At 41.5% G+C, this 25,671-nt stretch overlaps 1 protein-coding gene across 3 annotated transcripts in view; it reads right to left on the reverse strand.

Annotated features, from left to right (window-relative positions):
* The window catches only part of LOC124145136 (dynein axonemal heavy chain 2-like), a 104,673-nt gene that overhangs the window by 43,103 nt on the left and 35,899 nt on the right, over nucleotides 1-25,671 (reverse strand). For all 3 annotated transcript variants that reach the window (XM_048390532.1, XM_048390533.1, XM_048390531.1), the window contains 24 exons: nucleotides 24,387-24,524; nucleotides 23,494-23,576; nucleotides 22,384-22,564; nucleotides 21,752-21,890; nucleotides 21,054-21,271; nucleotides 17,571-17,669; nucleotides 17,281-17,406; nucleotides 16,696-16,806; nucleotides 15,654-15,842; nucleotides 14,033-14,326; nucleotides 12,866-13,046; nucleotides 11,719-11,999; nucleotides 10,691-10,816; nucleotides 9,297-9,515; nucleotides 8,578-8,695; nucleotides 7,903-8,180; nucleotides 6,734-6,892; nucleotides 5,557-5,801; nucleotides 4,668-4,866; nucleotides 4,072-4,296; nucleotides 3,445-3,549; nucleotides 2,645-2,833; nucleotides 1,062-1,147; nucleotides 6-136 (listed from right to left, as the gene is read on the reverse strand). In XM_048390532.1, coding sequence (XP_048246489.1) covers nucleotides 6-136; nucleotides 1,062-1,147; nucleotides 2,645-2,833; nucleotides 3,445-3,549; nucleotides 4,072-4,296; nucleotides 4,668-4,866; nucleotides 5,557-5,801; nucleotides 6,734-6,892; nucleotides 7,903-8,180; nucleotides 8,578-8,695; nucleotides 9,297-9,515; nucleotides 10,691-10,816; nucleotides 11,719-11,999; nucleotides 12,866-13,046; nucleotides 14,033-14,326; nucleotides 15,654-15,842; nucleotides 16,696-16,806; nucleotides 17,281-17,406; nucleotides 17,571-17,669; nucleotides 21,054-21,271; nucleotides 21,752-21,890; nucleotides 22,384-22,564; nucleotides 23,494-23,576; nucleotides 24,387-24,524 — 4,120 coding nt within the window. The remainder of the gene's footprint in view (nucleotides 1-5; nucleotides 137-1,061; nucleotides 1,148-2,644; nucleotides 2,834-3,444; nucleotides 3,550-4,071; nucleotides 4,297-4,667; nucleotides 4,867-5,556; nucleotides 5,802-6,733; nucleotides 6,893-7,902; nucleotides 8,181-8,577; nucleotides 8,696-9,296; nucleotides 9,516-10,690; nucleotides 10,817-11,718; nucleotides 12,000-12,865; nucleotides 13,047-14,032; nucleotides 14,327-15,653; nucleotides 15,843-16,695; nucleotides 16,807-17,280; nucleotides 17,407-17,570; nucleotides 17,670-21,053; nucleotides 21,272-21,751; nucleotides 21,891-22,383; nucleotides 22,565-23,493; nucleotides 23,577-24,386; nucleotides 24,525-25,671) is intronic.

Genomic DNA, 25,671 nt, shown 5'->3' on the forward strand with positions numbered 1-25,671 from the left:
CCTACCAAATATAGGTGGTTGTTTGTTGGGGCAGATGTTGTGGAAGGTCTGGTCAAAGAGACTGCCCAGTTTCTCTGTCAAGATGGCCACGAATGCCTCCATATCCTTGTCGTCCACCAGACGGTCCGAGAACACTCTGGACAAACAGAACCAAAAATAATCACTCGACTGTCATATTATAACTCTAATGACTTGTGTCAAGGACTATTTCAGAAACTACTAAGGGGTGAAATTAAATCAATAAAAAAGTATACATACATGTAGATGTGTTCATTTATGCATTTACTAGAAACAATAGAGTGAGTGAGTGAGTTGGGTTTAACGCCGCTTTTAACAGTATTCTAGTCATATCACGGCGTGTCAGCTTAATGTGGGAGGAAAGCCCGAAGTGATGCCGGTCTCGGACGTTTACCACTTCGGTGAAACCCACGAGCACGGGTATGGTGCTGACAAACCTAGAAACATAATCAGGGCGAACCGGGATTCGAACCCACAATCATAGGTTTCTGGCGTGACCAAGGGACGCAACTCTGCACAGCGAATCGCGGCGCCTTAGACGACTGGGCCACCCGTGTCCTGGAAACAATAGACAACAAGTTCACATTCAGGCTCATTTCATGACCTGACAAAACAAGAGTCATCAGCAGATGAAAAGTCCGGTCCCCCCAACAGCAAAAAGCACCACTTCAGCCCCTGGCTCATACATGTACCAAGTTAGGATGAAGAATCTTTCACAGTTTTCAAGTTATGCTCCAGAAACAAAATACGGACAGACAGTTGGACAGACAGACCAGATGATGACTATTTCCCCCCATTATATGCCGGGGGATATGCCTGGGGGATATGCCTGGGGGATATGCCCAGGGGATACAAAAAGACAGCTCTATGACAGTAGCATGTAAATATTCAAATCTGGACCAGACAATCGAAAGTAGTATGACGTGCCATCACCCAAGTCACCAAGCCTGACCACCTGATCCATTTGGCGGCCTCTTACACCCAGCTCGTAACGGTTGCTGGTGACCGATTCTAACCAGGAATCTCTACGGGGCTGCTGTTACCTGAAGCACTCATGGATCCATAATCTTGTCATGGCATGTTTTGTGTCATGGTAGTCCTTGTGAGCTCGCAGCAGACCTTGGAACACCTGCAGCAAATATAGATGTTCAGTCAGTGCAGTTTCTTGTGAGAGGGTACTGACAAGTGTAAGACTATTCACATGTTGGTACTGACAAGTGTAAGACTATTCACATGTTGGTACTGACAAGTGAAAGACTATTCACATGTTGGTACTGACAAGTGTAAGACTATTCACATGTTAGTACTGACAAGTGTAAGACTATTCACATGTTGGTACTGACAAGTGTAAGACTATTCACATGTTAGTACTGACACGTGTAAGACTATTCGCATGTTAGTACTGACACGTGTAAGACTATTCGCATGTTGGTACTGACAAGTGTAAGACTATTCACATGTTGGTACTGACAAGTGTAAGACTATTCACATGTTGGTACTGACAAGTGTAAGACTATTCACATGTTGATACTGACAAGTGTAAGACTATTCACATGTTGGTACTGACAAGCGTAAGACAATTTACATGTTGGTACTAAAAGAGTAAGGCTATTCATATGTTGGTATTGACATGGGACATGGATCACAATGTTACACATAGTGCATGGATCACAATGTTACACAAGGGACATGGATCACAATGTAACACAAGGGACATGGATCACAATGTTACACATGAGACATGGATCACAATGTTACACATGGATCACAATGTAACATAAGGGGGCATAGATCACAAAGATACATATAGACAAGGATCACAATGTTGCACAAGGGACATGGATCACAATGTTACACATAGTGCATGGATCACAATGTAACACATGGGACATGGATCACAATGTAACACATAGTGAATGGATCACAATGTAACACATGGTGCATGGATCACAATGTTACACATGGTGCATGGATCACAATGTTACACAAGGGACATGGATCACAATGTAACACAAGGGACATGGATCACAATGTAACACAAGGGGCATGGATCACAATGTTACACATGAGACATGGATCACAATGTTACACATGGATCACAATGTAACATAAGGGGGCATAGATCACAAAGATACATATAGACAAGGATCACAATGTTGCACAAGGGACATGGATCACAATGTTACACATAGTGCATGGATCACAATGTAACACATGGGACATGGATCACAATGTAACACATGGGACATGGATCACAATGTTACACAAGGGACATGGATCACAATGTTACACATGGGACATGGATCACAATGTAACACATGGGACATGGATCACAATGTTACACATGGGACATGGATCACAATGTTACACATGGGACATGAACCACAATGTTACACATGGGACATGGATCACAATGTTACACATGGGACATGGATCACAATGTTACACATGGGACATGGATCACAATGTAACACATGGGACATGGATCACAATGTTACACATGGGACATGGATCACAATGTTACACATGGGACATGGATCACAATGTTACACATGGGACATGGATCACAATGTTACACATGGACATGGATCACAATGTTACACAAGGGACATGGATCACATCTCACCCTGGATATATCCCGGAGGTTGAAGAGGTAGTGTATTTTGGTGGGTGTGGGGAGGAACTTGGCTACGATGGTCTGGTACATCTCGATGGTTGCCTGTGTCATGACGTCCCCGATCGGTTTCACTTCCTCCTCAAAGTCCTGCAGCTTCTGGTTTATCATGCTGCCAAAGATGCGCTTGATCTCGGATTCCTGAAGTATGAATGGTTGGGGATTGTCTCATAGTTAAACTAAGACACTTTCTCACATTTAACTATAATTTAATTACATTCTCATAGTAAATAATAATTTAATTTCTTTCTCATAGTAACACCAGAATTATTTTCTCATACTTAAACTATAATTACTTTCACACAGTTAAACAACAATTACTTGAAATATACTACTCTTTTGTAATCAATCTCAGTCTCTGATTTCACTTCTGTAAATATATTTGGGGTGGACGGATTTACTATTTTAGTTTTAAAGATTTCCATGTTAGTTTGCCAAAAGGCAGGAGGCAACACTCACAAAATGACTGTTGGTCATCTTTAAGTAAAGTTAAAAAAAACCACACAAACTAAAATTTGTAAAGAACATATTTTCAATTAGACTGAATTCAAATATTTAAAATGAATAATTTAGGGTAAAATATGAACATGAATTGATTGGGTCTGATCAATATCTATAATAAACATAATTTAATAATCATACAAAAGATCCAAAATAGTTATCGAGAGATTTTAAAACTAATATTGTCTAACTATAACTAACTAGGCCTGCTGAAGGAATCTCCAGAGAGAGTGCAAGGATGACAGTGTTACCTGCGGGAAGGTCATATTGATGAGGTTGAAACGACTCTGTAGTCGGCGTGAGATGACCATCCTACCACCCCCAGGTGGCCCCATAGCAACACACAGCAGCATGTCCTGGAAATACATATATCATTACTCATCAAAATCACACACTGGCCCATCTGATGTCGTAGTGTTGGCACTTATTTAGGACAGTCATTTTCTCAAATCCGCTGACTCCAAAATATTCTGTGCTGAGTGATAAGAAGTGAGGCATCACTGTCATTGCCAATCTAAACAATCCCTTATCAACAGTAGACACTTCTCTTCTCTATTCTTCTCTGCTTTGCACCCACATGCTTTGAACCGTATTGCAGTTATCTCCTGGTGTGTCAGTGCAGTTATCTCCTGGTGTGTCAGTGCAGTTATCTCCTGGTGTGTCAGGAAGTATCTAAGGTTCTAAGGTTCCAACCCATGATCATCCAATCATTTAGACCACTGGTCGCTACTGCCCCAAATTTCAACCCTTAAGACCACTGGTCCCTATTTCCCCAAATTTCAACAGTTTAGACCACTGGGCCCTAATGCCCTAAATTTGAATCCTTCAGACCACTAGTCCCTATTGCCCCAATTATCAACAGACAGTTGCTGTCATACCTTGATGTATTTGACGGACTGCTTGGCTCGGTCATACCAGAATCCATAGTCCAGCCAGAGTTTGATGAGTTCCAGAGGAGGCTGTGATCCGAAGGTGTCCTTGGCCGGCATGTTGAAATCATCCATGAATGTGATCAGCTTCTTGCCGCCGATAGGCACATACACGCCCTTGGTACGCTTCTCTACACGGCTCTCTATGATGTCTTGTACGTTGTTCGACGTGGTCTGTGGGCAGAACGGTACATGGTCACAGTTGTATACAGTAAAACCTGAACACCCAACCTTTGTGTTGATCTTGTTGGGAATGTCTATGTATCCCAACAAAGGTATCACTCAGAGCAAGACCCACACCAGCAAAACTAGAAACAATTTTTTACCCCCTGCAAAACAGGACCCCCCCACCCAGCAACACAAGACCCACACCCATCAACACGAGACCACAACCCAGCAACACAAGACCCAATGAGCACACAATGATATAAGTCCACCCTCAGCAAAACAAGACATACAAGACCCCACTCCCAGCAATACACATCCCTACCCAGCACCACTACAAACCCACCAAGATCCTACCCAGCAGCACAATGCCCACCCACCTGTGCCGACATGTTGACGGAGAGGATGCTGTAGACCTTGGCATCCAGTTTACCAATAGTCGAATCAGCGACGGATGTCTTCCCCGTGCCGACTGGGCCCACCAGCATGACGGGGTGGTTGTTGTCAATGAGATGTTGGGTCAAATATTCGTAGCGCACCATGTCCACTGTAGGCACAATCAGCCTAAAGAAGGGCAGACTGAAACCAAACAAGTATTTCAATGTATACGCAGCTGCTCAAAGGCTGACATTCAGCCAATGCAAGCACAAATTCCCAAATTGAAATAAATGAAACCTAACGCGGGATCACGAGGGGTACATGGGGTTTTATGCATCCCGCGTTAGGTTTTATACCATGAGCCGGAGGTAAGTGGTATAAAACCTAACGAGAGATGCATAAAACCAGATGTACCACGAGTGATCCTGCTACAACGAGTTTATCTTACCGACATGTTTTAATATGATATTATAAAATAATTCAAATAAATTCCAAATGATAGAAAACAGCTGCTCAGATGAGCTGAGGTTAGCTTGTGCTTGTGCACGTGACATCCATTGGCTAAGAAAAAGCGTACAGCTTTTTGCTTTGAAGCAGGGTATAAAGGATTTATTCAGTCTCTCAGAAATACATGTGCAGCTGTACTTGTGGCGGGGTATAGGAGATTTATTCCTCTGTTGAGAAATTCATTGCCCTCCAAGGCGGGTTACACAGTATTATATCAAGATCATATGGACCAATCAGATCTCTTGACTCTGACATAGAGGTATGATAAAAAAACTGTACCCCTCGTGATCCTGCTACAACTAATAGTATGGCTTTGTGGGTGGGACTTGTATTTCAGGATAACATGACCAGTAAAGGCAATCAAAAGTAAACAGAAACACTCACGCTGGATTATACTTCCAACCGCCCTTGAGCTTGTCTTCCCAGTGCACCCATGTCTTGTTCTTGGGGTCCACATAGTACTCATAGATGGTGTCTTTGTTGGGGAAGGTGCCTTCTGTTTCACGGATGTAGTTGTCGATCTTCTTCCTCCCATCTTCATCAATGGAGCAGCAGATGGACCAGATCATACAGAACTGGAACCACAGCTCCACCATGCGAGTGAAGTTCTCTGTGTCGCTCGAATCAACCTGGTGGACAAGACAGGGTATCGTAAAGGCCATTATCACTACTTCCTGGGTTTGTTTACATAACGTTCCTCCACCCCCACGAATAAAATACACCCGCTTTACCATGTATTTGCTCCAGACTGAAGGTGAGAGGGAGACCAATGACTGCTCAGATCAGTGAGCAATCAGGTTTCATCACACAAACAAAATGTAACATATCCGAAAAATTTCAGCCAATTACTTTACGTCCTGCTTCCTTATCAGGGAGCACCGGCTTCTCACAAAGTTTATATTTGTTTGTTTGTTGCTTATGCCCCACTCAGCAATATTCCAGCTGTATGACGGCAGTCTGTAAATAATCGAGTCTGGAACAGACCATCCAGAGACTGACATCATGAGCATTGATCAATGCATTTGTGATATGACAACATGCATCAACCAAGTCAGCGAGCCTGACCACCCGATCAAGTTAGTCGCCTCTTCCGACAAGGATGAGTTGCTCAAGACCAATTCTAACCCCGATCTTCACAGGTACACAAAGTTCATGCATAAAGTAGGTCTCACTTTCTCAATATACTGACTGGTTTGGTTTGTTTGTTGTTTAAAGTAGCACTAAGCAAAATTCCAGCTATATGACAGCAGTCTGAAAAATAATCAAGTCTGGACCAGACAATCCAGTGATTGGCATCATGAGCATTGATCCATGCAATTGACATATGATGACACCCATCAACCAAGTCAGCGAGCCTGACCACCCGATCCCGTTAGTCACCTCTTACGACAAGCATTTTCGCCTTTTACAGCAAGCATGGGTTGCTGAAGACCTATTCCACCCCGGATCTTCATGGGTCCTGGATTAAGGTTTCATTGTAGCTGAAATTGCTTACAAGTAATTATCAAAACTGAAGAAAATTATTTTAAAAAATAATTCAATTATCATTTCAAATGATTACCCCATTTTCTGTTGTTGCCAAACTGTCAAACAGTTTACACAAGGAGGAGACCCCATTGAGCTCAGCAATGGAGATCAACTCTCTGCAGTTGGCTTTCTTGAAGTCAAGGATTTTGACAATGAATTTGTCAAACAGGCGACGAAGCTCTTCAATCAGGGCCTACAAAGAGAAGAGATGGCTTATAAGGGAGGGACAAAGCTACAATGTAGCACTGATAACTGAAAGAAGGAGATCTGGCTCACTAGAAATGGCACATTTATAGTAACTGAAAAAGTGTAAAGATGAGTATGAAAATTATCAGACATGTACAAATGGCTGACAACTAGTGTCTTTTCTTTCTTACATTTGCAATTTATTTAATTCTCTCATGATCAAGTTCATAGGAAAACTAAAAATGAGTGTAAACATCTGTTGTTCAAACTCCAAGTGAAAATCTCATTTTGTGCCAGAGTGTGACCATCATCACTTTTTACTGTTACTTTTCTACATCTGAGAAAATGAGCTTTAGTCAAGGAATAGCTTATGTCCAAGTATTAGGAAAATATATCCTGGAAACCACTTAAGTCAGCTTTTTGGACACATGTTAGCCTTTCGTAAACATTTATATTTGTTATAATTCCAAAACATACAAGTATTGACAGAGTCTCATCACGTTCTCATATCACACATTTGATAACTTTTTCTAAAGGTTTGGCTCATTTCTTAAATTTGATTCAGATCCTGTGGGGCATAAAAGGTCTTTATCACAGTCCTCTAATGGGGGCTTCACATGACACGAAGATCACTGAGTTACAGTTACATAGGTTAGTGTGTGAACATTGAGAAAACAGTTTGCAAGCTAGTTTGTGAAGTTGGCAAACTGTTGGCGAGAAATAGAATTGGTTTCAATTCTCACTAATATTTTTTACATTTTAGTGTTTAATACTTGATTTTGATGTGTTAATGATTGCCAAACATTAGTTTGTTGCTTACATCCAATCAGATACTGTGTAGATGTCACATGACTTTCACTTACCTCTGCTACAAATTGGCAATGTTATTTAAGAGATGTCGAGGAACAGCATAACACCAACACATATTTGTCATGTAAAACACAATGGGGAGTGTGAAGCTGACTTAAGAATGAAAACGTAAGCCCCGAAATATGAAACATCCCACTCCATCCATACCTTATCTTGTTTTTTCTTCAGCCAGGACTCCACAAATGGCTGCCAGCCGAGATCTTTGTAATCAGCATACACCATGCCACTACGCGAGACAGTGGCAGGAGACGCGACTGCAAGGTCCTCGACCTCAAACAAGAGTGACACCTGTTCTGGCATCGAGATACGTTCTCCGTTGATCAGAGTGAGAATCTTATTGTCGTCCATCACAGAGTTCATGCTCTCGATCCACAGTGTGTCGACGGGCCCGTCAAATACAATCCACTTCTCTTCTGGTTTCTCATCTGCAGAAAGATGCTTCGTGATTAATTGGTGATGCTTGGTGAAAACCATTTTTCGCTAAACACATATCAGCTGACATTTGTGGATTATATTTGCTAATGTCTGACAATATATTTGATCATCAGAGAATTTATGTATCGAGCAAATTCCTTCCTTAAATAGGCCGACTCAATCTTACTATGAAATCTAACAAATGTAATTTGGATCATAGTCCCGGGTCTGTAATCAAATACAATGTAGCATGCATGTTTCTGTAGGAAACAGCAGGGGGTTATCTAGACCCGCTTAGAGACCCCAAATCTACAACAAAACTCAGTAAAAATTCCCAAGACCAGCATAGATTGCTGGGGACGATTTCTAACCCTGAATCTTGAACACTGCCCAATTCGATTGACTGACCTGCACAAGTTTGCCTCATGACACAGGACAAGACCCCGTCTGTCCATTCGTTGGTGCTGAGGTCAAACTCTCCGTACAGCTCACCCAGGGAGAGAGCTTTGGGATTCAGTGGGAAGTCCTGTAGTTAAAAAGCAGATGTCATCCATGACAGTCCTCTATCCTCTCTAACATAATCACACAGTAAATACGTGACCATCAGAGCACAATAAACACACACGAAGTCCAACATATCAAAGATCCCTACTGGAGATGGTGCTGACAAAACTAGAAACATAATCAAGGAAAACTGTGGATTGAAAACCATGATCTTAGGTTCCTAACAAGCCTAAGGGAGGCAACTCTGCACAGTGAATTGTAGCACTTTCAACAACAGTACAACCCATGCCTCTTGGGACAAGTTGTGAGTAACTGAGTGAGTTTGGCTTAACACCACATTGAACAGTATTTCAGTTATATCACTGATTGTCAACTTGATGTGGGAAGTGATGCAAGTCTCAAACATTTACCACTTTAGTGAAACCCAAGAGCCGGGTCATGGTGCTGGCAAACCTAGAAACATAATCAGGTCAAATCGGGAATCAAACCCATGATCATAGGTTTCTTGCATGCAAAGGGATGCAACTTTGCACAGCGAAATGGGGCACCTGACACCACTGGGCCACCCGTGCTCCATCACAGAGTGACAGGTTATCGCGTGACTACAGAACAGGTTGCCTTACCTTAACTTGCTGATAGGCAGCGTCGCCCTCCTTGTTGAGCCGGGTCATGGCAGCCTGCAAGATCTTCCAGTAGACTGTCTTGCCTGACTGCGTGTTTCCCACGATCATGACGGCGTGGCGGGACGTCTTTGTCTCATACAGTTGGATGACCTTGGTGATGGTGTGCTCATTCACCTGGAGGCTGTGCTCCTTCAGCTCAGTCGTGATGGCCTTTTTCAGCTGCAAGAAATAAAGTTGGATGGTGATGCACTGGGCTTATTTCCTGCGTGGATGCGTGTTATTTAATGCCCACTCAACAAAATCACGGTATGTGACAACGGCCTACAAATCTGGACCAAACAATTCAGTGATTGATATTGTGAGCAACGATTCACACACCAACCAAGTCCCCAGGCCTGACCACCTGATCCCTTGTTGCCTCTCACATCCAACACTGGCTGCTTGGGGCCTATTCCTACCCGGATTTTACACAGGTGTCGTGCACTTGCACTTATATGAAGTAAGTTGCCTTTAACAGAGGATGGATGATTTACCGATATATTGATGCATCAGGATGCATCAGAATATATAAAATTTCGATACAACTATCGTATTGTTAGATACCATATAGATACAATGTTATATAGCTTGTATGTAACAAGTATGGGTGCTGTACAGTCTATAAAAGCATTTTTGGTGTTTTGATGTTTGATATATTTGTTGAATTATGAACAGAGTGAATTCTGGGCAAGGCACCAAGAGTGTGAGTGAGTGTGAATGGTTTTACGCCTCTTTAAGCAATATTCCAGCAACATCACGGTTGGGGACACCAGAAATGGTCTTAACATATTGTACCGATGTGGGGAATCGATCCCTGGTCTTCGGCATGACAAGCGAACGCTGTAACCACGAGGCTACCTGACTGCCCAAAGGCACCAAGAGTGAGCTTGACGGTAACCATGAGGGGACAAGAACCAGGACATCAGCAAGTGCTCTACCCACTAGGCCACCACGGCTCCAGATAAATGGGACTGATACGCACCTTGGAGTGAGTGAGTGAGTGAGTGAGTGAGTGAGTGAGTGAGTGAGTGAGTGAGTGAGTGAGTGAGTGAGTGAGTGAGTGAGTGAGTGAGTGAGTGAGTTGGGTTTAAAGCCGCTTTGAACAGTATTCCAGTCATATCGTGGCGGGTCAGTTTAATGTGGGAGGAAAGCCCGAAGTGATGCTGGTCTCAGAAGTTAACCACTTTGGAGAAACCCACGAGCACCGGTATGGTGCTGACTAACCTAGAAACATAATCGGGGCGAACCGGGATTCGAATCCACAATCATAGGTTTCTGGCGTGCCCTAGGGACGCAACTCTGCACAGCGAATCGCGGCACCTTAGACGACTGGGCCACCCGTGCCCCCTGCTTACCTTGGAGTTGTCAACAACTGGTGTTTCCACACCTGGGAACAGATCCATCATGATGCCGTTAAACAGCGGCAGATCCACGGACGTCAGCTTAGCGATGTTCATGTCCTTCATTGACAGCAGCAGAATCTGGAACAAAACACACAGTGGTCTTCAAACATGTTGGGAATAACTCACTTAATATTAACAAGAAGATGTAAAAAGATATGTTTCTTTGCTAATCACACAGTAAACAGAGATACAGCTTGACAGAGGAACGGGGAATTTCGTGTTCACAATTTATGCAAAACATTTGCCATTACCGGATCACATAGTTCAAAATCATTCAAGGAAATGTTTAGTTATATTCTAAAAGCAGGCGGAACCCATGTGTATATCCGCGTGTATGCAGGTTCTCGGACAGGCCAATATTATGTTTTTAATGACGCCTCAATTTATGGTTTCCTTCTTTGAGAAATGAAATCCACCTTCACAATTCTTTTTGGTCTCTAGACATATTTACCAGGAAACTCATTAAAACCCATAACAATTTGGTCGGTCTAATTGGTGGATTGCGATTTTTTCCTTCTCGTTACAAGTATCAATCACAGTCGCACACTAAGTAAAAAGTATCGATTCTTACCTTAATTTTTTTCTTGAATAAGTGTTACATCAAACACTAATTACTAGTGAAAATGAGTTGTGAAAACGTAATTTTTTTCATCCATTGCGCTATACTTGACACTGCCAACTGTTAATCATTAGTGTGCCAGGTATTTGGCAATCCTGTCTATGAAAAAGATGGCTTACGCACCACAGATAAGTGCACATGCAAGTATCACGATACGTATTGGATCGCACAGTTGGTGTATTGTCCAGCCATATAGCCATACCATTGTAATATTTAACTTGCCCACGACAGTCTTCATCAGACATGTGAGAGCCATACTGTTATAGAATCAGAGATGCTCCAAACAGTCACTCTCTCCTATCTCAAAGGATATAGGGATTGATTTTGTAACCTCGCTTCCACTCATGGAAAAACCACATACCTCTTCATCCGACATGTGAGGATTGGACCTCTTCTTCTTGCCGGCATATCGGAGCACAGACACCAGAGCGCGCAGACCGAAGTCGTAGTGGTCCTGCTTGGACAACTGCTGGGTGGCCAGTGAGTACATGGTGAACACCTTCTTGGCCAGCAGCTTGGTGTTGTTGAAGCCCTCAGCAAACAGGATGATCTCAGCAATCAGGTTGGAGTCCGGCACCACCATAGCAATGGGTCGGAACATTGACTTGAGGTTGTCCGGGAGCTCCGTACGTCCAGCATAACCTGAGTGGTCAGTGGAGAGTGGGTGAGTGAGGGAGTTGGGTTTTATGCCGTTTTGGATAGTATTTCAGTTATACAGTATTGATGGGGAGGAATTTCTAAAAAAAGCAAAGCGGTTAAGGTCTTAACCACTTAAAAAAATATCAACAAGCATGTGCATTGACAAACTAAGGTTCATATCAGGAAGAATCATCATTTTGGGATTTGAACCTGGGCTTAACTGATCCTGGCACACAAAGAGACACAACTCTAGACAAATAATTGTTGTTGCCTTAGACAGCTGGGCTGTCCATTGGGTAGATTTAACCTGAAGGTCACGTAGCCACCTAGCGGGGCTCTGAACATTTTAGAACTCCTCACCCCTAAAACGTTTTTTCCTGCATTTCCATTAAAACTTGGCTTCAATCTCATTTGCCTCATCTCGTGGTGATTGAGGAGCAAATAAAGAAGTTGTAAAAAACATTAGAAAATGACAACCGGTTGTCATTCTACTGAGAAGACCCACATAAAATTATTAAACATACACAGAGAAGGGTGAAATTTTGTCAAGCCAGACAGGCCATCTACTTTATGTTTCAACAAGCCCTTTGTAATTTTAACTGTCAACAGGCCCCCTGATAAAGCCACGCCCTCCTGACACTGACCTGGGTACCTGAGTTACCCATCCCAGCCCTAGTGCCCTGTCTCCCCTGATAAAGCCACGCCCTTCTAACACTGATAAAGCCACGCCCTTCTGACACTGACCTGGGTACCTGAGTAACCCATCCCAGCCCTTGTGCCATGTCTCCCCTGATAAAGCCACGCCCTTCTAACACTGATACAGCCACGTCCTTCTGACACTGATAAAGCCACGCCCTTCTGACACTGACCTGGGTTCATTGTGATGAAGATTCCACATGACCAAATAAGGTCAATCTCCCGCCCTTCAAAGACAAATCTCTGTGAGTTTGCTGCCAGCGCACTGAGGATGGAGAGGATCTGCTGGGCTACCACGGACAACACCTCAATGTTGATACGGTTGAACTCGTCAAAGCAGCCCCATGCTCCTGTCTGGGATGAAGAATCGACAATAATTATCACAACCATACGATCATGTACATCATCACAGCACAATCCTGCAGTAGTACTTTGGAGTGAGTGAGTGAGTGAGTGAGTGAGCAAGTGAGGTTGTATGCCGCTTTTAGAAAGATTCCAGCAATATCATGGCGGGGGACACCAGAAATGGGCTTCACACATTGTACCCATGTGGGGAATCAAACCCTGGCCTTCAGCATGACGAGCGAGCACTTTAACCACTAGGCCACCCCAACATCCCAGCAGTACTTTGGAACAAACTGCTATTGGATCTCAAGGCTTCACATTCTCTGTTAGCCTTCAAATCTGGACTAAAGACACACCAAATGTTTTACAATCAAGGAACTTTCAATTTCACCACAAAACTGTAAACTCATGCATATTTCTTGAGCTTTAATTATTTTATCAGAAAATCCACATATCAAAATCAAACTTTGCACAGCACCTCTCCCATTGGTACAGAAAGTGTTCCTTATATTTGAAAATAATCCATGTAGTAGTTCTCAAGTTCTAGATTGCAAAAAAGTTGAAGTAAAAAAAAAACCATATCCTAAGTTGATGTAACTATGACTATTTTCTCAGAAAGCTTTGCAATGCACTGAAAACTGCAAAGAATCCATGAAGAGGTTTTCAAGCTATAGGTTGCCTAAATGTTGAAGTAAAAAAATTCTAAATAAAACAAATAGAAAAATAGCTGTATTTTTTCAGAAAATTCAAATATTGAACTCAAACTTTGCACGGCACCTCTGCTTTTAGAAAGTGCTCACCAAGTTTGATAAGAAACTATGTAGTAGTTTTCAAGTTCGTCACACACAGAAATTTTATCAGAAGGACAGACACGCTTTCATGTCGGGAGTATGATTAATATACATGGGAATATTTCAATGGAATTGAAATAAAATAGAAAACAAAGTAGAAATATGACCTTCAACTTAAAATGAAATCTAAGGTGAACCTCCTACCTGTGCTAAGCCGGAGAACATTCTGCCCATAGACTTGAAATCCAGACCTTCCGAGCAGTTGACAACAATGACGTACATGCCGAGAGCCTTCCCAAGATCCTTTGTGGTCTCTGTCTTACCAGTACCCGCAGGCCCCTTGGGACTACCGCCACGATGAAGGTGAAGGGCAGTGGTCAAGGTCATGTAGCATCGATCTGTGAGTGGCGTGATGACGAGACGGCCTGAGTTTCCCAGATACTCGTAGCCATACTGGAACTGGGTGTTGGTTTGACGGACCACACAGTCATCAATCTCCTGTAGACAGATAGGGGAAAATATCTTAATGAAACGAAAATACTGAATCTGTGTCCAGTTGCAGTGCTGCATATCCTTCTACACTATCAGCTATCTGGACCTTTCGGAGAATTTTCAACACTCTAAATACTATATTTTCAGTTTTAAAAATTGATAAAAAAAAAAATTGTAAATAATTTTTTATCATGTTTGAAGCAAAAAATATATTCCTTTATCTTACTACCAAGATCAACTCAATAAATAAAAAAATCCTTATGTTTTTCTAAACATCGACATGAATTTCAACTTCCTATGCCTAAACAAAGTTTCAAAAAGTGTTATTTAAAAGATATATATTATATATAAACTTAGTATATGCATGCATAGAAATCTTAGTCCCTGTACTGTGCCTCCCTTCAGCCAGTTTGGGAAAATCCAAATAAAGTTGAGTGTTAGTGAACAGCAGACACACAAGACAAGCCTTGCTATAAGTTCATTGAAACTTAAAAATTGACTGAAATGTGTTTTTTGTGTTTATTGAGGTGTAATTGTAAAAAGCAGCATACGCAGTGTGAAAATCCGTGGCGTGTAGCAGACTCACACAAAGTGTGCACACGATATTTTTACGTTTATACCTCCGTAAATGCCGAAACATATTGAAGTCAATTCTTAATAATAATATATGTCAACGAAAGTAACCTCACAGACGGCTTATGTAATGATTAACCAAAAGACTGCACATAATGATACAATATCTGTGACATAGTTTCAGTGCAGTAATGCAACACTAGCCCCATCAATTCTATTATCAGCCAATCAGGAAACAACAGCCTGTTAGAGGGCGTGGCCTCAGTTATTTTTTAAATATCATCAAATACCACGGAATCACATTGAACGTCCTACCTTATTTCAAAGCCATTATTGTGACAGACAATGCCTTATGTTTTCACTAATCCCCTCTGGCAGTTGTGAAAAGAATCAAGATTTGAGAGACAGTGGACGATGGACAGACAGACAAGCCTTGCCAAGAGTGAGTGAGTGAGCTAGGTTTAACACTGCCTTGAACAAAATTCCAGTTGTCTCACAGCGTGTCAGCTTAATGTGGGAGGAAAGCCCGAAGTGATGAAGGTCTCAGACGTTTACCACGTCGCTGAAGCCCATGAGCATGGATATGGTGCTGACAAACCTAGAAACATAATTGGGGCGAACCAGGATTCCAACTCAGAGCCATAAGTTTCTGGCATATCTAAGGGACGTAACTCTGCACAGGGAATTGCTGCACCTTACACGACCCATGCCCCCCCCACCTTGTCACAAGCTCACTGACACTAAGTATTGAACTTCCTACCTTGTCCCAGTACACTCGGAGCTGACTCAGCCACTCAAAGGCAGTAACATCACAACATCCAGACTTGGTTAGCTTCTCAATGATGTCTCGGGCATGGACCTCGATTGTTACCAAGGCAAAAATCTTGAGACGCTGAATTTTGGTCAAATTTCCTCGAATAGCTTCTGACATCTTGTTCAACATGGCAACCTGTTGCAAATAGGTGGAATATTATAACATGAACCTCATGATATGAAAAGCAGCAATTTCACAAAACTCACTACTTACATAAAATCAACTGACAATGCATATTAACTTCAGAACTTGAAACTGATTGTCAAGGGATGGGAAAGTAGTGTTGGGAAATTTTTTTAAATCATGATTGATGGTTGCATTGTCCAAACGGATTTAACATCAAAATTAATTGGTTCATGTAAAACAGGATCACACCTCACAAAAAGAAATACAAATACTTACATCAGACATATATATTAAAAAAAAAAGACAACTATATGAGTATTAAATAAACGTTAAAACAAATCTATCTCATAACTTGTTGAGAGAGGGGCAAAAATCATTTGTGTTCGATTTTGGAAAATTGTATTCAACTGCTGGGTTATTTGGACCTTCCTATCAATTCAGTTAATCAGAAAATCACTATTAGTATGTATAGAAAACAGAACCCATGTTGTGGTCATGCCCAAATCTCCCGGTAGAAAGTAAGTGAGTGAACTGGTTTAACTTTGAACACTAATTTGTTATGATACGGCAAGACTTATGGTTGTTACAGGTATTGAGAGTGAAATATGTGGTTGGTAGGTATTGAATTTTATATTTTCCAGGTTTGTGGATCAGTGCACAAAGTAAACAAACATGTAAGGTCTTATGTTAGTTAACGTGGGAGGAAATTTCTAAATGATTCAGGTCTTTATTAAATGTTTCCCACTCCAATGAAACCAGCAGTAGGGTGAAAGAACAATAACCATGGTGAACACACACTCATAGGATTCTGACGCCACTAACGGACTCAGTATAACTTAAAGGACGAGTGTTACATACGTACCTGTTTCTTTTTCATACTCTTAAGAGCCTTCTTGTCTCCTCGTTCCTTTGTTGTGGTCAAGGCTTTGGTCACGTCCTGTGTCCACTGAATCTGGCTGGATGTTATACACATCTGTGGAAGAGCAGATACAATTACCCCTCAGGAGAGAGTGATCGATTGATGATACATTGGTTATTATCTTACCTTGCATTGAGACACTTGTTTCTGATTGGTTACTGACATCTTCCCGCAGCAAGAGTGTTAACTGATTACAAAAGTCCAGTTTCCACCCTTGCCAAACTAGGCTGGAATTTCATGGCTCGATCATAGCGCCACCAGTGGCTATTACGAGTTATGTCCCTTCTATGTCCCTCCGATTGACCAATCAAATTCCACCTCTCATATCACTAGCATTTGCTTCAAACAAAATGGCAGTGCCCATCATCACCATCACCATCATCACCATCACCATCACCATCACCATCATCATCACCATCATCATCATCATCCTGTCCATTGTGTAGTACCATGAGCATGCTTATGGACATGGATAAGGTTTAATATGAATATGCCTTCTATCATCATCATCATCATCATCATCATTACCTGTCCGGGCCACTCTTTGATCCACTTGTCTCTCTTTGTGAGGCTCTTTTTTAGGGCAATGCGGCAGTTCTTGAGCACCTCCTTCAAAGTCCATCTCATCGTCCTCTCCACGTCACACAGCCAGGCCTACAACATACATCACACTGACAACAATCCACATCACCTGATTGTCTATACAACAACTCAATTCAAATGTGTGTGTTATTCATGTTTGTTTGGTATCTGATGTCAAAATGAAGAGAAATTCTTTTTCCTAAAATACTTCATCACTTTATTTCAACATCACTCACCTCAACTGGTCCATCCAGGAAGACAGAGTGTCCGAACTCCACATACTCTCCGTCCGTGGACGACATGCCTGCTGCCTCCCACTTCTGTGCTATGCCAGCCTGCACACACAAACACATGTATCAGTATCCTACACCAGTATCCGACACCCTTCCCATGAGTGTCACACCAGTGTTCCTGTTAACCGGTAATTGCCAGTGTTTTTCCGGTAGAATTAGGCTTGGACCGGTAATTCATGTCACTGCCAGTCCCTGTGGACCGGCAAATAAAGTACCTTATAAATCTTTGTCATTGAACAAAACATTGGCGATATTCATATACATATGTAAGTATATTTTTCGAAACAAAGTCAGCTTGTCTGTTACCATCAGGGTTTCCGCTGGTCTATTTTTAGCACATTGAAATATCATTTCAGTTTGCTTCAAGGTTAAATATATATTTGTAGCAACTTGTCTGGAAATATTTTTTAAAAAAGGAGAAAATTGTGAATGGACTTTGTGTGAATGATGTGTAGATCTAACTAACTTACTTCAGATATGATGTCATTGCATTGATCATGATGTTGAAAGATTTAAAACCAGGTAATAGATTTTTTTTATTTGTTGAATGTTGGCACTGATAAAATTTAGGGGGACTGGTAATTTTAGAGTTGCCAGTCTACCAGACCGGCAGTTTCAACAGCCAGCAGAAACACTGGTGTCTCACACCAATAACATCAGCATACCTTACCACAATAATCAGATTCCAACATCTGTGTGACAAAAGCTTACCATCAATATCAGGCCCACTTGCCATGAGATTCATGGAAGACAAACAAGCTTCAGCAATTTAAACATTTGAGCAAGTTTGTAAGATACTGTGTTTGAGAAAATACATCTGTCCATCAACTGAAGACTTCCAGCAATGCAGGTACTTGTAGCTTAAGACATCTACTAAATCACCACCTTATTGTGATCTGTGAATACAGTTCCAGTAATTCTAGGAGATAATAATTAGATAAGTAGCAGCATTTGAACTCATTCTACATAACTATAGTTTAGTCTAACTAAATAACTAAATCTAGTTCTGTGTAGTTATAGAATGGTTACGTCTACAATATATTCATCTTAATCAGATCCCTTAAATTTCTTCCGCGAAGAAAGTCCAAAGTGAATTTTTATTCTGTACCCCCCCCCCCCCCCCCCCCCCCAAAACAAAAAAAAAACTTAAGGATGTCTAGACTGTTTTTTCTTTATTAATGATTATTAGTTTGTTGCTTTACATCAAAGTCACAATATTCCATCTATATCACTGCAGCCTGTAAATAAACAAGTCTGCTCCCGATTAACCAGTGGTTGACATTATTAGCATGCTCCCAAGCTGTCTTGGTATGATGACAACAATCAACCAGTCACCAAGCGTCACCAGCCTATCAAATTAAGTCGCCTCTGACAACACGTAATGAAGTGCTGGCGACCTATTCTAACCTGCGTCACAGGCTCTTCATTTTATCTTCATGAAACCATACCAGTACAATCAAATTCAGGTAACTCTAAATTGACTCTCTTGGTTTCCATGGTTACTGGTAGTTAAGACTTTATTACTGCCTGATACTGATATCCTGTTAACTACCTGCACTCATTGTTAGGACTATGTCCCACACAACTTGTACTTACTACTGGGCGGTCCTGCAGCTACAATAGGTGGAGAAATTATGTTCAATTTAAATTACATTCTCCAACGCTGTTTCAGTATCTGTGTATTGGACTATGAGCAAACTAAAGCTGAGCATTGAAGATAAAGCAAAATAAATGCACATAAAAGCAATGCAAACAAAAAACAAGACTAGCATTGATACAAGGACGTAAAAGTATTCTTGCCATTTTTATTAATTTTTTTATAATCTTTTTTATAAACAGTTGAAGCCTGTTAGTCCAGAGATTAATGTTTCGAGGAAAAAAACATCCAGATTAACATGTTTTGGTAATAACCAAAGTATAGGGAAATTATATGTAAATAAACGTAATCACGCGATAGTCTTGGGCTGGTAAATATCCTGCATTCACAATCAACATTGTATTTAGCTTGATTTGGCAAGATAAATACATAGTTTATTCCTAATGCAGAATATATACCATCCACCAACACAAGCGTGATAATCTCTTTATCATATTATGTCATTCTTCAATTCTGTACTCGAAAATTCTCTTCCCATCACTCACAAACATGACCTAAACATTGCAAGTTTTCCTGGAATGGGCGCATTAATATATCTATTATGTCAGAAGGTAAGTGATGTGTCCGTCAGACAGTCACAACAGTTAATATAGCTCCAACTGAAACCTGTTTTTTTAAACAGTGGCCTAACTACATAAGCAAAACAATTGCGTACGCAAATTGTTTCTTCTTGCCTTTCGCAGCAATCCATCGATTTGTCAGCTAGAGTAACTGCCCTTTATTAAAGGGAAGTTACCTCTAACCCTAGTCTTTGAAATGTCACATTTGGTTAGAGTCTGCCTGACGTGTCATAATGTTACGAAGTGCAGTTAAATTCAGACATATTTCGGCCAATTCCAACTGTTTTAATTTGCGGAAAAGGTCCAGAGGTCTACAAGCACAGATATGGAAATTGATCCCGCTAGACTAGTGTCCTCACTAAATTGTTTTGCAATTTATATATCCAAAGTAGCTAAAACTTGTAAAATACCTTAGCTACGTCACAGTTAGACACTGATTGTCAGTACATTAGACTATTCTTTTGATAATGATAGCAATAATCTCGGTAGTTTCTCCACATTCCCGATGTGCTTACAGACAAACATGGTGTTGCCTTCATCATTTGGAGTTACAGTCAGAATTAATTAGTTCCTACTTGACCTTCAAGATTTGCATCTCTATCCGCATATGACCCCAACGAACATAGTTTTTATCTGCCGAGAAACCTACCCATTATATGATAAATAAAGTTATCTTATTTAATAATATATATCTACAGAACAAAAAATAATAATCCAAATGTAGCCCAGAACAGTCTTTAAGTTCAATAACTGAGGCAATCTAGACCTGCCAAATCATTCTAGACTTGAGTTGGACTCCTTTTTTAATTAATCTAGCGTCTTGGAGATATAACAATATTGATGAATCAATAAATGTTTTATGTTGATGCAAATTTACGAATATCAATACTACAATTATATTTCAGTCCCATGGAAATATTTGCATTTCTTAAGATTCCCAGTAGTAGAGAACAACTTCTTAATAGATCAGCCAAGTTCCTATTTACTATTACATTGATTAATTGCAGGTCTGCATAGGTACTTTTTATCTCTACACATACAGAATAATGAATTTAATTGTTAAACGATAAAGGCCTTATATATAAGCTTCTGTTCAGTTTATTAAATATCCTTTTTTTTATATGAAAATTCTCTTTGTCTTATTCCTCATGTCAAAGAAACATTCAACATTAAATCTGTACAACATTCATCCTATTCCTGCCTCCTCACCTTTGACATCTTGAGAGACTTGATGTTGTCGAAACACTTCTTGAGATGAGGCTGAACGGCCTCTGGGTTTTTGGACTGGCCCAGGATCTCCAAGAGGTCATCATTGGAGAGGAAGTAGAATCGTGGGAAGATCTGTCGCTTGGTCTCCAGGTACATGTCCAGTGACTTCTGAATCTCCTCCAGCTTCAGATTCATGTCATTCAGCTGCTCCAGCATCCCTGCAACACACCACTCCCTCATCACTACCAGTCTCATTCAAACTGGATAGTTTACTCCCATCAGGTAACTCTCTGCATGTTGATCTGAGCCCTGTGAGGGCCTGGTTTGTAACGTTGTAAGAGGTGACTAACAGGATTGGGTGATCAGGCTCACTGACTTGGTAGAAGCATGTCATCGTATCCCAATTGCTGGATTGTCTGGTCCAGACTCGGTCTATTTACAAGGTGCTGTAATATAGCTTGAATAGTGTGTGGAAAGAAAGAAAGAAAGAAAGAAAGAAAGAAAGAAGGAAGGAGAAAGAAACCCTCCACATGGGGTTGGGACAGGGGAACTTTTTAATCAGCCAATCAACATCAAGGCTTCTGTATGGTACGAGTGAGGAAAGCAATGAGAGTAGCAGATTTGTTCAGTATCATAGAAATTAACTTTTACAAACACATTCTTTGGTCCCTGAGAGCTTATGTTCTGTGTCTATTTACCAGGATGATGCGTTCCCTTGAGTGCGTTCTTCACACTGTTGAGCCTGGTCATGATGATCTTCCACTTGGCATTCACGTCATCGAACTCCGCTGATTCCCGAGGGAGCTGCTTTCGGATGTCCTCGCCAAGGAAGATATTCTGGTGGAATAATAAATTATTATTATTATTATTAGAATTATGACATCCTGGGGTCAACATACATCACAACCTTGAAACAATTACAAGCCTGAATTGTGACAATATACAACATGACACCAGGACACCCCTCAAAAAGGACTGAAATTCTACTCGCCCACAAAGTACCTGTAACTACTCAAGCTTTGCAATCACAGATACAACGTCATGTTTACTCGCTTACTATCCATCTTTTACCTTGTAAGAATTCTAATTAATTCAATATTTTGCGCCCGGGCACCACTGTAGGATCAGAAGGGAGATAACTGTACCTCATGGCAGTGTCTTCATCGTTGTCAATTTGAATTTTATCATGTAAGGGAGACAACTCTACCTCTTGATGAGTGTTCCTTATGTTCTACTAGAATTTTTGTATGTAAGGGAGACAACTCCAGCAACAGGCCACATATTCATGACATTCAATTCGAATTTTATCATGTAAGGGAGACAACTCTACCTCAAGGTACATCCACTGCCTCTGCACGGTCAACAGCATCTCCACCACTTCCAGGATGAGAGACAGAGTTCTCTCCCACTTGTCTACATCCTTCTCGAAGGCCTTGACGAAGCGAGATGCCTTCATTGTTGACAACTGAACCTGGTTATCCTCCAGGGCTAAGAAAACATCATCTGTGGACCTGAGGAAAATTGAATGGCGAGTTTGACTTTTTGTCATTTTTAGCATTATTCTGCCATCAGGGGCAGGAAGCTCTAACAAGAGGCTTGACATACTGAGCCCATGTTGGGAATCAAGTCCAGATCTTCAACGTGATGAGAGAATACCTGTACTACCACACCTCCCCTCCTGAAGAAAATCAACTTGCAACTCATTTTTTACTCTTCATAAGTTCATGATAGGAAATATGACTGGCCCATTCAGTTGTTGTGCGAGTGTCTCTATCTTCACGTAAATTAAAAATTTCTGGTTTTAGCAATTATCACAGACAACCTGCATAAGGTTAGGATTAAAATGAAAACAAACACAAATGAGTTTGTTTCGAGGGCATTTCTATTAATCAAATATGCAATGAAAATAATATCCTAATTAAAAGTAGATGAAAAAAATATATTCTCAATCAAAGTTTAAAAAATATTGCTCTTTTTATCATTTTCTTCAAAAATTATTTGCAGACCGGTTAAGAAAACAAGATAAGAAACTTCTTTGAAACATGCAATATTGGGTAAAAGTTTGTATGTTTGGTTAATGCTGCACTCAGCAATATTCCAGCAATATTATGTCAGTCTGTAAATAATTGAGTCTTGATCGGACAATCCAGGGACTGACATCATGAGCATTGATCTACATAACTGGGATATAATGACATGCATCAACCAAGTCAGTGAGCCAGACCACCTGATCCATTAGTCGCCTCTTACGACCAGCATTGAGAACTATATTCTTACTCAGAGTCCCCACTGGTCTAGCAGGCAAAATGACATGGGTGTGGTTCTTAATGAAGAATGCAACTTGTAAACTCCTCCCTAAAATTAATATGCACATGGTAATTACATGTACACAGTTGAGCCCATCTGGGATATGGGCTGTTGTCGGTGTATGTCCACTTACTTGAGCTTGAAGTGACCCTTGTCCTTGTATGGAGCGATTTCCAGCTCAGTCACATTCCACGTTCGTTCAATCGCTTCCAAGCCCTTCATGGAAAACAAATCAATGAATCAGTCAAAATCTTTCAACCTTGACATTCCACAAATTGTTAATAAGTGGGTTTAATGCCGCTTTGAGTAGTGGCAATGTGGGAGCAAAGCCTGAAGTGATGCAGGTCTCAGATGTTTACCGCTTGGAGAAACCCACGAGCACGGGTATGGCACCAACGAACTTAGAAACATTATCTGGGCGAACCAGGATTCGAACCCATGAACAAAGATTTCTGGTGTGCACAAGGGACAGAGAATTGTGGGGCCTTAGAAGGCAGGACCGCCTGTGCCTCCCAATTACCTATCAAATTATGATTGAGATAAATTGCTGTGCAAAAGAAAGTATACACCCATGTTTGATGGTGGCTAAAGTTAAAACAAATAAGAAATAGTTATTCGATGGTGATGTGTTTGATAAGGGTATCCTGGTTGTGTTTTGGACCTTAAGTTTGCATTGTTTCGGCAGTGTTCTCACCTGCAACTGTTTTCAGACTGTTAGTCCCAAGTAAAGTTTGATAACGTTTGTAATATTTTGGTCACATCTGTCACCTGTTACTTTAAAAAAAAAAGTAGTTGGACAAATTAAAAGAAATCTAAGCTATTGAAAAGCAGTTAAAGAACTAATAATGACTATAGTCTTTCCATGAATAAATCGGGTATACAAATTTGTTTTACATCACAATTGTAATTTTGGGCTGTGATCGGACAATTCCATAAGCCAAAAAATATAAAAGAGTGGCCTAACCAGCAATAATTACTTTTGCGAGCCTACTGTATATAGTATATAGTATATAGTATATAGTTTACCTGTTCAATGGCTAATTCTTTGGTGGCAGCACCTGAGATGTCGTTGATCTGTTCGCTGTACTGGTCGAAGCCATACTCTATGATTCTCTCCAGGGTAAAGTCCTCAGCTTTATGGTCGAAGTTTCGTTGCATCTCCGTCTAAACAGGAGAAAACACATGACGCTTTTGTTAAGGATCTTGATAGGTTTTACTGAGTCACACACACTTTTATAATGCTGCAGTAAGCAACATTCCCGCTGTATGACGGGGCCAGTGATCGATATTCCTGCTGTATGACGGGGCCAGTGATCGATATTCCCGCTGTATGACGGGGCCAGTGATCAATATTCCCGCTGTATGACGGGGCCAGTGATCAATATTCCCGCTGTATGACGGGGCCAGTGATCAATATTCCCGCTGTATGACGGGGCCAGTGATCGCTATTCCAGCTGTATGACGGGGCCAGTGATCGACATTCCCGCTGTATGACGGGGCCAGTGATCGATATTCCCGCTGTATGACGGACCAGTGATCGACATTCCCGCTGTATGACGGGGCCAGTGATCAATATTCCCGCTGTATGACGGGGCCAGTGATCAATATTCCCGCTGTATGACGGACCAGTGATCGACATTCCCGCTGTATGACGGGGCCAGTGATCAATATTCCCGCTGTATGACGGGCCAGTGATCGATATTCCCGCTGTATGACGGGGCCAGTGATCAATATTCCCGCTGTATGACGGGGCCAGTGATCGATATTCCCGCTGTATGACGGGGCCAGTGATCAATATTCCCGCTGTATGACGGGGCCAGTGATCGATATTCCCGCTGTATGACGGACCAGTGATCGACATTCCCGCTGTATGACGGGGCCAGTGATCAATATTCCCGCTGTATGACGGGGCCAGTGATCGATATTCCCGCTGTATGACGGGGCCAGTGATCAATATTCCCGCTGTATGACGGGGCCAGTGATCGATATTCCTGCTGTATGACGGGGCCAGTGATCGATATTCCCGCTGTATGACGGGGCCAGTGATCGATATTCCCGCTGTATGACGGGCCAGTGATCGATATTCCCGCTGTATGACGGGGCCAGTGATCAATATTCCCGCTGTATGACAGGGCCAGTGATCGATATTCCCGCTGTATGATGGGGCCAGTGATCAATATTCCCGCTGTATGACGGGGCCAGTGATCGATATTCCCGCTGTATGACGGACCAGTGATCGACATTCCCGCTGTATGACGGGGCCAGTGATCAATATTCCCGCTGTATGACGGGGCCAGTGATCGATATTCCC

The sequence above is a fragment of the Haliotis rufescens genome, unplaced genomic scaffold (genome assembly GCF_023055435.1).
Source record: "Haliotis rufescens isolate VD_foot unplaced genomic scaffold, xgHalRufe1.0.p SCAF_9, whole genome shotgun sequence".
NCBI classification, from domain to species: domain Eukaryota; kingdom Metazoa; phylum Mollusca; class Gastropoda; order Lepetellida; family Haliotidae; genus Haliotis; species Haliotis rufescens.